Raw genomic sequence first — 16,308 nt, forward strand, 5'->3', positions numbered from 1 at the left:
TGTGTGTCATAAATTATAATCTATAATTTTTCACTATGACTATCAACGACCCAATACTCAAACAAATACGAATTTCTTATTGGTAGTCAATATAGTATTTTATAATAATATTGATAATTTGTCTTTTAACTGTATTTATAATAATTTTAATACTATGGTTTTTTATACTCACACGGAGTTTCAAAGAGTAAAACTTGTGTAAAAAAAAAAAAATGAATAACAGTGAATTTTGCCAAATATGTTAATTTTGAGATATTTTATGTGTAGTAAATTGTGACATAAATAGTATCAGTAGAATATAAATTATAATTAGTGGTAAATTACGCCGGCTAACTATTTTCATTTCTTGACTAAAATCAACTTCAGTATTAAAGAAATGCGTATATATTACAATACAGCCAACTTTGATAAAATTCTTACAAAAACGTAATAACTAATTAAAAATGAATAAAAATATCGTTGTTCTGGCAAACTTTCAAATGGTGAAGAAAAATGGAGATGTTCAATAAAAATGTGAATTCCATACTAAAAAACAGAATAGTATTTTTGAATGGTTTTATCTTAAGTATGAGAATAAATTACTTGAGCAGCAAAAATTGAACGCACAATACGATATGAATAGTCCATCCGTCCATCATACTACTACAGAGTATAACATACGTAAAAGTTATACTCCAAATAAAATGTTAAAATTGTATAAATGTACAATTGGTAAAATCTAGTTCAATTTTTTTTTTTATTATTATTTTTGTACAATTTACTTACTGTTATTAAAGATGAGATCAAATTGTTGCACTATTTACTAGCTTATTTTTTGGTTAGTGTGATAAATTTACTTTGCAATATTTTTAAAATTGTACAAATTATTCCGAATAATCTACATTCACCTCAGCCAAAAATCAACCGGTTGCAATGTAGCATATAGTAGAAAAGGAAGATATTAAAATGTATAACAAAATATCAAATACATCACTGTTTATATCACCCTTGTTATGCGTGTCCGTTGAAAATTGAACAAACATTATCGCGGCCATAAGACTAATAAAGGGAAATCTCGTTTTAGGGAAAGAATTAGCGACGCACGTTTGTTTTAAGCCTCTCCGACTGACGGCACATCACGTACTCGACACAAGCTGCACAGTGCAACTAGTAGTTTGCTATCTATCGATAAAAAAAAATAATAGAAATATTATTTTATTATTATGACTATAACTGATATTCTGGCAGTATAATGAGAATTTTAAAGTTAATTTAACTAAATTGTGAATTTACTAAAAAATAAAAATGTATACAAGTATTCAAAGATAAATAATTCATTGTATTTGTATAGCATCATCATACATATTAAATTGAGAGTAAAGAAACTTTACTATGAAATGTTGCCATATGTATCTAGTATCTACTTTGTATGAACTTACATTTATTATATTACTATTCATAACAAAATATAAAAATATGAAAAAAATAACGTTAAAGAGAAACAAAACTATTAATCATTCATATCAAGGTAGGTTTTTAAATCCAACCCACCACAAAACATAATTCAAACTTTAACCATAGGTACTAATGCGACTTATATCTTGTCCAAATCAGCTACACGCTATAAATAAATTTACATTTCATAATAATTTAACGTATACCGATTCAGTTGTTGTATAATAAGTATAGCGAAAGTTTAATGACTAGTTTATAGCATAGTACTTAGAATATTAGAAAATACTTGTATGGGTTATTTTTTAAAGTCTAAATAATTTCTGTAATTTTATCACTATACATAATTAAGAGAAATTATTATAACTAAATATAAAATGTATTTAATGTAAAATATAAACGTAGTATGTACTTAAAATACTTTTCATGTTTATTGCCATTAGAAATTAACTAAGAAATAATTAAAAGTTTCAAATTTTTGATTTTTTTTCTCTAATGTTATATTTATATTAACTGCCACCCTCTCGAATTTCTTCGATTCCTACTACAATAGTGCAGTATATCTATCAATAATTAGATTACTATATTATCATATAAAAACTTACGCTGGCAATAATAACCATTTTTATTACATAGATAAAAAAGTAAAAATTTCTTTATTATCTATGTTTTATTATAATTCCATATTAGTGATTATTATATATTAATAATATTTAGACATATTTCTCAATAATAATTAACATAATAATATTTGTTTTATCAAGGTAAAAAAAGAAAAACAAAGAGACGAGTACATCAAAATTACACAAAGATGGGGAAAAATATTCGTGCAATTCGTAATACGCTAGTAAAATTAATAATAAAACTACTATACTTAAATTCTAGTTAGTTAAATGACTCAGAAAGTTAGAAGTTCGTTTTTTTACATATTATATACATCTAAATTAAGTCGTTCAAACACAATTTATATGTGTACATTATTAATTGAATATGAATTCTTCCTAATAGGAAAAATATGCATAACAGACGAAACAAAGTAGAAAACAAAAAAAATCTTTATTGAATATTTCGGGATAAGCAATAATGATATTGATTATAATTTTATAGTAATATCTAATATCTAGAAAATGAATAGGTATTAAAAACAGATGAAACTATTTTTAATACTATGATAAAAGTACCTACAATATAATAATTATACAATATGTATTTATAATGCAAACATTATAATTCATAACATATAAATTATAAAATATACCAAAGAGAACAAGAAATTTAAAATAACACTTAACAATTTGAGTGTTTACAAAATATACTCGTAAAGTATTAACAAATAGACATAATGAGAAATTAAATAATAATAAATTCTTTAAAAGTTGCTTCATTTCACAACATCTCATAATAATAAATATAAAAATATTAAATTTTATCTTTTGTTATTTAATTAATAACAAGAATAACGTTGTCTTTCAGTTACTTATCTGTGTTACTTTAGAATGAGAGTTCAAAGGCCGCAATAAATATTATGATTGTAAGCTATTTATCTTAGAAAATTTAGAAAATGTAAATATTAAATAATATAACACTTAAACTATTTTATTTAAGCCGAAGATGAGGTTAACTTCTGATATATTTTGAAATAAATATAACTCAATATTCAATAAAATATATAGCATTGTAACTGAAGTAGTTAAAACTTTGTTTATAAATGTACTTCTGTATACTTTTTAAAATATTATTGTTATTAATATTTAATTAATTAATCTCTAACCAATACATTATTAATACGTATTTATAAAAATATTAATTTTATCATTTATAAATTAATATACATAGGTATTGTATAAAAAGACATTATGTATTTTTAATCAAATCATGTAAAGCCTAAACACCATAAAAGTGTTTTTTATTAAATCTAAAACGCGTAGGTAGCTATTTCAAATAACAATTGCTTATTATTATTATTTTTTTTTTATTTACTGTACAAAATGTATTAAATTTAAATTGGTCAGAATGTGTATTGCTAGTTAAATGAACACATATATATTTAAAATAAATTTGGCACTCATTAATGTTACTTCAGCGGTTTTTATTTAACACAAAAATATATTTAATATTTCCAATTTTTTAAATATGTTGAGAGTATTCCTGGATAAGTGGAGTTCCAGGGAAAATATTAAAAATTCACGACCTAATTCCTTTTAACACTCCACGTTTTCTTTTTTTTACCTGTTGTGGCAACTATTTTATAAACTACCTATGTATTATTTTTTATCTTTCTCTCTTCAACGGTTTAATAAGTCGGTCAATGTGATTTACCCGGTCCAAGGTCATTTTGGTGTCTTAGTTGCGTCACAACATACTACATTATTTTATATATTTATATTATACATACAGGATGATACATTTGATTATTCGCTCAATTGAACAAATTGTATAAATTATTTTAAATAATAAGTCACACAACTTTTTATATCAATATTCTGTTCCAATATGAACTTAAGTAAAGATAGTTAATAGTTTATGTAACTTTGAATATTTATGAATAAAATTTAAAGAACAATATTCTGTTCTAGGCGTAAAAAACTGTTAACAATACACGTGAAAAAAAGTTAATTAATTATTTAAAATAAATTTTAATATTATTACAATGTTTAAATCACATTAAAACAAGTACGAAATATAAAGTACTTAAAAAAAATACTTCTTATCATATCTAATTAATGTATTACATGTTAAATTGATCACCCTATACAGTATATACACTATAAATTTACTTCATTTATGTATAATACGAATGTACATACTACATGTATGCTGGTATGGTTACTAGTCATATCTTGTCTATGGGCTAATTCATCATGTGGATTATCGTATGTCCCCTTAACCACCCTAGTATGTGTAAAGGCTTAAACATGCGATAATCCACAAACATGTTCTACGTGTAAGCAATACTGTACTGTTCCACTGATCGCGTACGAAATGCTAATTAGGCTTTAAGTACATCTTCTACATATGATATTAGATTTGAGAACATAATTCTCTTATTTTATACTTATCAAGCCCTTGGGTAATATGGAAAAAGTTAAACATTTTTTGAGGTCAATTTTAATAAAGTATAAAATTTCATCGAAAAATTACAAAATGTATTTTATATGTTACAAATTGATCAATATAATATTAAAGGTTTGTTCAAAATGTAATCCCTATATTATGATTTTAATATTTTGAATAACTCTCAAATCTATAAAAATAATCATACCAAATTAATTTACAACAAAATGTGATTGTCTTATCGTAAATATTCAAAAATTATAAAAATATCGTACTCTAGCTTTAAGTAATTTCAGTAAAAGAATATATATTTTTTTAAATTTATATTAAACGTTTAGAATATCCTTTTTTATCATAATGACTAGTGACAACATACATTTCTATATCCACTCGAAATCTAATAAATATCACTTTTATAACAAGTAACATTTGAATTATTCGTTAATAGGTAGTATACGTAATATCACGTATTTATATTTGTAATACATCTGAATTTTATAATGTAATATAGATTATCTTAGATCATTATATAATATATTTTTAGTTTGAATATTATTTTGTGAATATTGATTAAGTTTAAAATTTATTTTTTTCTAGACAAAATGAAGCTTATATGTTTGTAAAATACATTAAGTTTATAGAGTTAAGTGTAAAAATAATTAATTTTTAACTTAAATTGTATTTTATTTTTAGTGTAATATTATAATTTTTTATATTAGCAATATTTTTTACCATTATAATTTAATTTAAGTATAAATACAAATTTTTAACTTGAAACAATAATATTATTTAAGTTAACGCTTTTTAACTATAAAATACCTACTTATACAAATTGTTATAATACTACTCACATTTTTCTGTATATTAATTGCACAATTATACTGTTATAGTTTGCATTTAGATTTTTGAGATGTTGTGTATAATTAATAATTACATCTAATATTTATAAAAGTAATAGTAATAAATACCTGTTTGATCATGTAAAAGACGGTCCAATGTAACAGTATTATTTTTTTCAATCGCGTTATGACGATATTTGAAGACGTCTTTACTACTAGACGCGCAACCCATGTGCACCCCATTCGCACTTTCATTTACCAGCCATAACTTTGATCACCATCTGGATGGCGTGCTTAACTAATCTTCAAAATTCTCCACTCCACTAATGACAGACAGAGCTATAAATAAAATTATCATGATAAAGTATGATTCAAACGTATAGTGATTTAATTAATATATTTAATAAAATGAGGGGTGTCTTTAAAATTCCGTATATAATTATTAAATTTGTAAAAGAAATACAGTGGTTAAATTTAAATATTTCATTAAAATAGTGGAGTATTTTCTGTTTTTGGTAACTAGGTTGTTATTTTTATTTTTAAATCACGTGTTATTGTTTATTAAAAAATATCTTCGGTTCATTTTTTTTTTTAATTAAAACTAAGTGCTTAAAAAAGGTTAAGTAAAAAGTAGATAATCCAAATTTAAGATATTTTTAATTGATGATAGTTGAAACTAGGAATGTTTTATATAACTAGTTCTATAAATTTAAGTAAAAAAAAAAATTTCATTACATTATTACTAAGAATAGTTTAATGGTAGGGTTTCTTCCTTATAGTGAAATATTTGGAAATTAATAAGCAGGATTATTAGCCAACAAAGCTACCTTATCTCATTATTCAACAAAAATGGACTTAGCTACAATAATTGGGACACTTAATATTATTAAAAGAAAAACAATGGAATATTGTTGAATTAATTGGAGTAACATACCTTTACATATCTATTTATTTCAAATTAATTCAGAAATATATAACTCGATATAAAAAAAAACATAATAAATTCTATCCTGATATTAAAAAAAAGGAGAAGAAAAATAATTACAGGATTGGTGAAAAACTTAATTCATTTAATTTACTTATATACTTTATCAATAAAGAATAGGTACTTAAATGCTGTAAATATTTTTATTCAGATGCACAATCTATTCTTTCATGTAAATAAAATCTTACAAACAAACACATAATAATCAATTGCCATAAATGCGCTGAAGCACGTAAATTCATCAACAAACCATTTTTAATACAACAGGTACTTAATTAAAAAATACCCAAGCATTAATTTGTTAATAAATAGAAAAATTATTATTAGATTCAAAATTTTATAACCTGAATCATAAATGTAGAAAATTTAACAAATATATTATATATAAAAAGAAAAACGTATTGGTAGTATTAATTAAATTATCTATTTGTAAAATGTATACAATAATAAACATGTATATTTAAACTATATATATGATTCTACTAATACAAAAAGTTTTCAATAAACTGCATATCATTTCGGTTGAAAAATAATAAATTAAGTTTAAATAATAACATGAAGTAATAAAAAATAGAATGTTTAATATTATAGTATATTAAACTATAAATTATTATTGTGTAAAAAATTTGATATCAAATCATGTTAACAAATTTAAAGATATTTTTACAGAATATTTAAAAATCGGCTATAGTATAGTCATAATAGTGTTGGTATAAATATTTGTTTTTTATTCAACTTGACAATAAAAAGACGAATGATAGCAAGGACTTCCGATTAGGAATAAAAACAATTTATCTTGACTTCATAAAATCGGCAAATACTATTGTGAAAAGACATGTTGTAATATAACAACTATAACTTTTCCATGACTCCGTGTAGATAGATACATCGTACACATAAACAAGTAGTATAATCCTACTCGTATAAATACCACTTTAAAACCAAGATATTGAAGACCATGACCTATAGTTAGGTTATTACCTATTTTCTAGTAATTACTAGTTAACATTGTGCTTTGATCAAGAGTGATAATAATATCTAGGAACAAATTAAATACTTTGAATTTAGGTAGTAAATAAAAACGTTTTAAATAAATAAAAATAATAATGATAATAATAAAAATTATACTATTTACATTTTTACTAAAAAAACAGCTAATTCTAAATTCAAAAATAACTGAAATACAAATTTGATTTTTCACATTGCCATTCTAAATATTAACTATTTTGCATATTTTTGACGAAAGTGAATATAATTCATATCATAACTTTTTTTTATTCTATATTTGAGAAAAATAACGAATTTGACATTTTTTAAATTTAATACGGTATTTGTAAATAATATTTAGTGCAACAACTTTATTTTATCATGAGTATTGATAAAAATCCTGCTTCTGTATCTTATTAATTAATACCGTTGAAGCCATAATATTATGAATTCATTATACTAAGATTATTTAATTTATTGTTTAGAAATTTTTGCCACATATTTGTCTACTCTTTGAGTACTAAGTGCCATTTTTGGGTTTTAGTGCTTTAAATCATATTAATTCCATCGACTCATCAATTGATATAGGTACAGGAAACAATTTAATACATTTTAATTAAGTTTAATCCTTTGGATCCTTTTCAGTAGAAATTTAACTTAGTTCACTTGCTGGATCCCCACAAGATTGCGGTTTCTCGGTATATTTTCGTGAATTTTTTATAAAGCTTTAGAGGAATCCCCAAAATTTCTCTTAAAACATCTGTGTCTAATTTAACTTTAGAGAGTCTATATCAAACTTTTGGAATACTTTTTAGCTAAAATAGTGATTATACAGTTTTTTTAGAATCTAAAATTAATATAACTTGACTAATTAATACAACTCCGTTTAACATAGTTAGTCACAAGTACCTACTACCTACAATAATAAGCGTGTATATTTTACATCTAAATGAATATAAAAATGTAGTAATTTATACAAAACAATAATATTTATTGTGGTTTAATCAACATAATGTATACATACAAGATACAAAATGTATTTATAGAACAATTAACAGTCATGTTTTCATTTTATTATTTATGTTTAACTTTTAAATATATTAAGAATTAAATATCTATGATAAGTAGTTGATTAATTAGGTTATTGTAAATACCTTTATTTTTAGGGTTCATAATTTTTTCCTGGTTTGGTATAAATTAAAAAAATCAATAACTATATTCATTGAAAATAAACTTTCAAGACTGTAACAATTTAAAGGTAACAAGTACTAAAATATTGGAATACTACATACAAATCGAGGTGTTTTAACTTCTGACACCAAATTCAAACATAATATGCATATATTATATTAGGTACCCATATATGTATTTCACGACTTTGACATGTGGGTTTATTTATTAGGTTCTTCATTTATATGTTATCACAGTATATCTAATAGAGGTCTACACTTACCTATAATATATAACTATTAAAGTAAGATCCATTGATATAGACATTACTAGTAAAACACGAATATTACTATCATATAAAGGGAAGTATTTTAAATTTAAACATGAGCTGAATACATTATTAAATATGTACGTGATATTACGTGCACAAGTATTTCATAACGACAGTTATTATTAACAATGATGATAGTCACCATATTACGATGCATTTACTACGTAGGTTTATATTTTGCGATTTAGTGTACCTACCTATATAAAATATTTAAATATATCATAAACGGAAAAGATCGAGATTGAACAGAAACGTAATCGTTAATATTATTACTATAAAATGTATGCTATGATTGTAGTTATTTATTTGTCATATTGATTATCTATTATAAAATGTACAATTTTTAGAACAAACAGTTTTCGTTTATTAATAATTTACTTATAGCTTATAAGTATAAGAAAATATTATAATTTTTACTTTTTGAGCATATTTGAGCTATTGAGGTATGGTTATGATGTTACAACATTTTTAAGAATTTTATTTTTTATTTATAATAAAAGATAGTAAATTAAAATAACTAATTATTTATCAATGAATGAAAACACTGAATATTTGATATCACCAGTAATAAGTATTATGTGTGATTATTAGTCGACATTTGATAGTTACTATAATAAGTATTTATTTCTAATTTGCAATCATGATTCAACAACAGTTAAGTTGTAGTTATGCAATGTATTTAAAACTACTGTTGTTAAACATTTATTAGGTGTACAATATATTATAATCATGATTTATTTATATGAAGTTCAAAAAGATTAACCTTAATATTTATATGAGCGTAATTAACTATTAAAAATAGATAAAAGTAAAAATATTATATAAAATCATTTAAAATGAATAATGTATATGTAATTAATATGTTTACTCTTAAAATGAACTCTATTAGCTTCATTATGCTATACAAAATACATAAGTGTACAGAGTTCAATTTTTACGAAATTCATCAAAATTATCAAAATTTGTAAATTTTTTGTATGTAAAAATAGGTATATTAAGTTTTTAAATTTTTTTTATTATTATTATTATTATTTATTGATAAGTAGGTAGTGTATTGTTTTTAGTTTAATATGCATATTGGTAATAGATATTTCGTATTAAATATTATATATTTATTAATCCTGATAATTATGTATGTATGTAGATTTAAGTAATAACTTTTCAATTTGTGTCAACAGCTTAATTATAAAATAAAAAATTTTTATAACAAGACTGAAAATTTTCTCTTTTTCATTAGCTTAAAAGTAAAAATAAATATTTATTTATCTCCAAATCCTTTAGCAATCAACCGTAGTATCATGTGGTATTATCATTATAATTATTTTTTTATTGAGATTAAGCATTAGCAGAATGGCCACTGAGGATAAAATTATTATCTTTCTTTAATATTACGTATTTATATGATAAACATTATGGAAACCTCACATGATCGATTTATACGATACGTCGATACTAAAATTAACAATTAAACAAAAATATATTCGAATTGGAAATAATTGTTATTTATGTTAATCACTATTATGTATCACTATAGTTAATAAATATATTATTTCTCAGAGAAAATAGAAATATAAGGATAGTTTGTCTATGTCCAAATGTATAAAATTAAAAACAAGTACTGTACATTTATTAACATAATATATTATATTGTAAATATATTATAGAAATACAATTAACTAATTACATTTTCCACGTACCAAAATGTAATTGTATTCCTATATGTTTTAAATTGTAATACGGTAAGACTATAAAACACTCTGATAAGAATATACCATATTAATATTTGTGATTGTCGTTTTTCAACTATCCATATGGATGATATTTTAACAAAATATATCAAAAACATGTTTGAAAAGATTCATTCAATTGAAAGTATTGTTGTTTCTAATGAATGAACCACGTTTGCATTCATTCTATTTACAAATGTGAAAAAAACGAATTCGCACTTTAATCCAAATATAAAATTTATATTATTCTCCTCTTGAATATTTTTCATCGACATAAAATTTAGTAATAATATGTCATTTGTTAGTAGTACTGCGTTACTGCATTATTTACTATTAAATTTGATAAAAACAATAATTGTTTTTATAGATTAATAAACTCTTTTATTTTCTAATTTAAAAATACACATAAACTATAAAGTAACAATAGTTTTAGTAAAAATTATTTTGGTTATTTTAATTAATAGAGCCGTATAAATCCATAAAACAATATGTAAAAATAACGAATTAAATTTAGATATCAATTATTTAATCACTATGGTGGGTCTGACTCTAATGACATTAAAATAAGTAAAATAGATTTAAAAATATGTAGGATTTTAATTAAAAACATTTTTTTTAAAATGACCTTAAAATTTAGAAGAACATAATTAAAATATGTTATTAAATTTTTTTTTCTATTTTACTTTATTATTAAATCAGACAATTAAATGATTTGCAATAATAATTACCACTATTAAGGAAGCTTATGGTGGTGGTAGTGTTACTATTTTTTTACAATTAGATTAAAATAACAGTCATAATATATAACTATGAATAAATATAAATAGATTTTTAAATTAAGTAATTATTCATTTGAGATTATTATTTCATATATATAACATACAATATACAAACAATTTTAATGAAGTAAGTAACCAATTAGCAATTATTATATTTATATTAGACTTTTTAAAATTCCTGAAATTATGAAACACTTTTTTTATATTAAGTAGCATTAATTAAAATTAGATTATATTGCTCTTTTAAATCTTATTTAGATTTTAGCTAAATATATTATTTATTATAAAAAAATATTTTTAGGAAAATATTCAATGTAGTTTTAAACACAAATCATGAATATTATTTGATTTACTTGGAAAGTTTTTCAATAGGTACAATATCTAGGAAAATATTAAAAATACATATGTATAATATTAAAATTATAGAAATGTAGTTAATTGTTAGCTATTAACAATAGTAAATACTGTCTATTTTATAAATAATGAGTTTACAATAATTTACTTTAAATAAAAAAAATAGCTGTAAAAGATAATATAATCTTATTTGTATGTATTTTACCATAACTATAACAAATTATATGAGTAAATAAATATATTTATTTATTTTTCAAAACATTTCAGTATCATTAATTTGTATTTTCTTAAATTATTTTGTGTTAAGAAAATGCATTCTAAGATAACGAAAATTGAGTTCACTATTCAAGGTTTAGTGCTATAAATTTAAACAGTTTCTTATTTTTTCTCTATTCTAGTTTTTTTTTTTTTTACTTTTACTATTATTTGTGATACTCGCGGGAGAAAAAATATCGTGTAAAAGGCTGCTGAAAAACAGTTTCATTTCATGGTCGTATTTTTTTCATAATATACAAAAAACGATAAGATCGATAGTAAGCATAAACAAATGTATATTAATGTAATACTTTCGAATTTAGTAAAATAAATTTGATTTAATCATCATAAAATTGTTATAAGTCTATAAAATTATTCTTTATTGTATTATTTAAATCAAAATTAAATGTTTTGTTAAATTTAGTTATAAAACGTGTCAATAAACTAATATTATAATTTAAAATACAGAATTTTGCGACAAAACAAACCGTGCAGTTTTGAAAGGCTATTAAAAAAAAAATTACGAAACTTACAGAAATGAGGTTTATTTTGTGTTATTCGGTACGTCATACCCGTTTTATACATTAAAATTTAAAATGATGATCAAAAAGATGATAACCCCCAGCAGCAATACTTTATTGGATGTAGTTTCCTTCCGAATTCGATCTTTGAGTTCTTTCAAGGTGTGAGGCAGATGTTTAAAGACATTTTCTTTCGGATAACCCCAAAGAAAGAATTCACAAATGTTCAAATCGAGTAAGCGTACTATCTTACTGACTATCTTATCATTGGTGATCAAAATTCAAAAATTGCCTTCAACAATGTATTACTGTTGGCCGTTGGGGTCATCATTTTTCTAATGTTGTTTTCAAAAATGAATGTAAAAAATAGAATGATGTACCGAATAAAATAGAATATAAAATAAACCTCATTTCTGTAAGTTGACTAATTTTTTTTAGCTTTTCAAATCTACAATATTTGGTTCGCCACTCTCTGTACATATTATTGCCAAAATAGATACATAAAATATATATTTTTAAATAAAAACAAACTATTATATAAATATTTTCAATGAATAGTCAATAAAAACAAATATATATTATTTTTTTAAATTTATTACTCTCAAGCCACATAATAATATTTTATTATTTTTACCAAAATAGTTTTATAATCTGTACAATTTTTTTTTTAATTGAACCTTGGCAACTGGTCCATTGACTAGACATTATGGTCTATGGTATTTGAATATACAGCAAATAATATAATCGAAAATTAAATAAAAATAAAAATTTGTGAATTTTTTATGGAGACATGAGTAGAGAACCCGTTCAAAAACACACCTCACATTTTAGTTTAGATTGAAATATATATATATATACAAGATTACACGTTGACTACTTTATTTTGAATAGAATATTTACTATTCTATGCATAAATTAAATAGAATTTACGTCTTCAACGAGTTGAATAGAAATTATTTTTGATAATGGTTAATTGAAAATGTATTGGATTAAATTATAATTCAAATTCAAGTTAACTTTAATGTACAACAATACAATCAGGCTTAAAATATAATGATGTAAATTATATAACAATTATAAATGTATTTGAATATGGTTCAATCGTTAAAATAAATAAGGCAGAAATTATGATGTTGGATGCCGTCAAATTACAATATGTTAAATTAAAACAGAAATTATTTATTATAATAGCATTGGCTATTTTAAAAATTAAATTTCAATACAAAAAATCTAATATTTAACATTATTATAAAAAAAAAAAATTATTAATACATACATTTCGATATTAAAAGTATCTATTGCTGAAAATAGATTTATTAATAGCTTGGATATATAAAATTACTCAATACACCAAAGTTAATTAAAGTGTCATTTTTTTATAAACTCTTTTGTTTTACTTAATAGTACTTATAGTAATTACTCATTAGGTTATGTACATTTCCACAATTTTAAGTATGCTTTAAGAGCATATTTTCAAACACTTCGAATTTTTATATCATTAAAAAAAAGTTATATGGTGATACAAATAAATGAGAACTCCCTTTATAATTAAAATTTCGTCTTAAGGATATAAGTCTATGATAATTATAGGTTTTTTTTTGGTTAAAAGGCTGGTAGCGGAGGTTATGATAAATAATAATGATGATTTAAAAACAATAGTAATTAATTTTAATACATTAAAATTACCTGAATATAATATTATATTTAATAAACTAAATATTACGTTTACTTATTTTATACTTGATGTAAACTATTATCCTTAGTACATAGTGTTTAATAAGTAATAACTTAGAAACTGCTCTCTTGAATTTCGATTTAAATAGCTACGACACGCTTCTTAAATGATTTAACCAATCTAAATACCTAAAAAAATATAGTTTTTGTGTAAATTTTAAAAATTTCAAAAATTTACAGTAGTATAACTATATAGTTACGCAATAAAGGGTGGGTAAGCATACTTAGTAAATCACTCTGCAGTCAATAAATATTTATATTTTATAAAGAATTGTGAACTATGGGTTTATGAGCAATTCATTAGTTTGTACTAAAATCAGCCAGTTAGAATAACAAATAAATAAATTCTTCACGTTAACATTTTTTTTACTAAAAGTTAACAAACATAATAAGTAACAACCTATAAAACATTTAAGTATTTAAATTATAGTTTTCTGACAAATAATAAATAATTGTTTAAATTTGTACACTGTATAATCAAACTATAAGTAATTGATGTAAATTGTAAATACTTACACAAAAATAAACATAACAGTATAAGTTTAATATACGATATACACACAAAAGAATTCTACAACATTGACATAAATATTAATACAAAACTATAATTTGAGTAATAAGTATAAATCCAGAATGTATACCTACTATATATAGCATATATTATTAACTTTTTTTTTGAATCGGCCAAAGAAGTTTGTATCTCCACAAGATACTTCTTAAATTGCATAATAAATTTAATTATTTAAAAATATGGTCTTTAAGTATACTTGCTTAATAATTTCCAAATCAGAATTTGAATAAATGCAGAATTAATTCAATATTATTCATAATATAAACGATAGATTTATGAAATTACATGGGAAATCAATTAATTAATTTTTAATTGAAAAATATGGTTTGTTTTAAGTACATATGAAATAAATAGGATATATTATATAAGTATCTTATACTTCTACTCCATCTGTTATTACCCTGCAATGAATTATTTATCAATATCATAAATTAATAATAAATGTTCTCGAAATAAAATACCTAAGATTAAAATGCATAGATTCCTATAGCACTTAAAAATCATATTTAAAACATGACTCACTCTTTCCATAGCAAAAATATAAAAAGTTTAGTAATAATTTGTTCTGGGGCTAAATATATGTGTGATATAAGTTATTGTTATGATACCATAAATTTATTATGATTCATTGACCTCTACGTTCAATCAAGAGTAGTGACGTTATAAATAATTCGGGACATAATTTAATTACAATGTTTACTGTTTACTATACATATTACATATTAAATATATATATATATACTTAAGTATTTAGGCATTGTCGTTATTTAAAAATTAAAATAAATGCTTTTAGACTAGTACTAGCTTATAATAATATATGAATACCTAACATAGATCCCTATACAATATATAATTTGTAACGATAGAAATTAATTATTTTTACTAAATAAAATGTGAAAATAATCAATACATTTTATTCTTAAATTGAATGCAAAATGTATGAATCCAAGATATTATTCAAGATTAATTTAATTTCTATGATTAATTAGATCTCATTAAAAACAATACTTATTTGAATCTGGAATATTTTTTTTAATTTTAAATTCTTATTTTAAAAATGGGTACTCTTGTACTATTAAGTAAGCAGGTCATGATACCACGGATTTTTTTTTATTTTGATTTTTTAGGATTAATCTTTAAGTTTATTTATAGATGCAAATATTTTAATTGAAGGATTTATAACTAACCAAACCTGGACACCTATAAAATTTAAATTGTTTGTAATTGTAATACGCATACGCGTTACGCTACATCAAAGACTGAAGATATGGTAAGATCATTATGCATAGAATAATTTTGATAAATATGAAATGCTTTGGTTAAAGTTCAAAGAATTTTGTTTTAAAAACGTTGAATACAATATGTGTTTGAAAGTGGAATATGAATATTAATTGCATCTACCTATATACAATTAAGTAGATAGAAAATCGTTTTCTGAGTTACTTAAATGTGTTTAGATTATTTTAATATTAAGCGTCTCCCAATTGCTCACTAAACAAATAAAGCACAGATCGGATTGTTTTTTTTAGATAACAAGCCACTACACAAACAGTAGCCTACCCGCCATCAG

At 22.4% G+C, this 16,308-nt stretch overlaps 1 protein-coding gene across 4 annotated transcripts in view; it reads right to left on the minus strand.

Annotated features, from left to right (window-relative positions):
* LOC132920796 (high affinity cAMP-specific and IBMX-insensitive 3',5'-cyclic phosphodiesterase 8-like) overlaps nt 1–16,308 on the minus strand; it is a 63,031-nt gene that overhangs the window by 40,131 nt on the left and 6,592 nt on the right. For 3 of the 4 annotated variants that reach the window (XM_060983472.1, XM_060983471.1, XM_060983470.1), the window contains exon 2: nt 5,454–5,663. The exons of the other annotated variant lie outside the window; for it this stretch is intronic. In XM_060983472.1, coding sequence (XP_060839455.1) covers nt 5,454–5,556 — 103 coding nt within the window. In that variant the 5' untranslated portion in view covers nt 5,557–5,663. The remainder of the gene's footprint in view (nt 1–5,453; nt 5,664–16,308) is intronic. 4 annotated transcript variants of the gene reach the window in all.

This window comes from Rhopalosiphum padi, chromosome 2, assembly GCF_020882245.1.
Source record: "Rhopalosiphum padi isolate XX-2018 chromosome 2, ASM2088224v1, whole genome shotgun sequence".
NCBI lineage: Eukaryota > Metazoa > Arthropoda > Insecta > Hemiptera > Aphididae > Rhopalosiphum > Rhopalosiphum padi.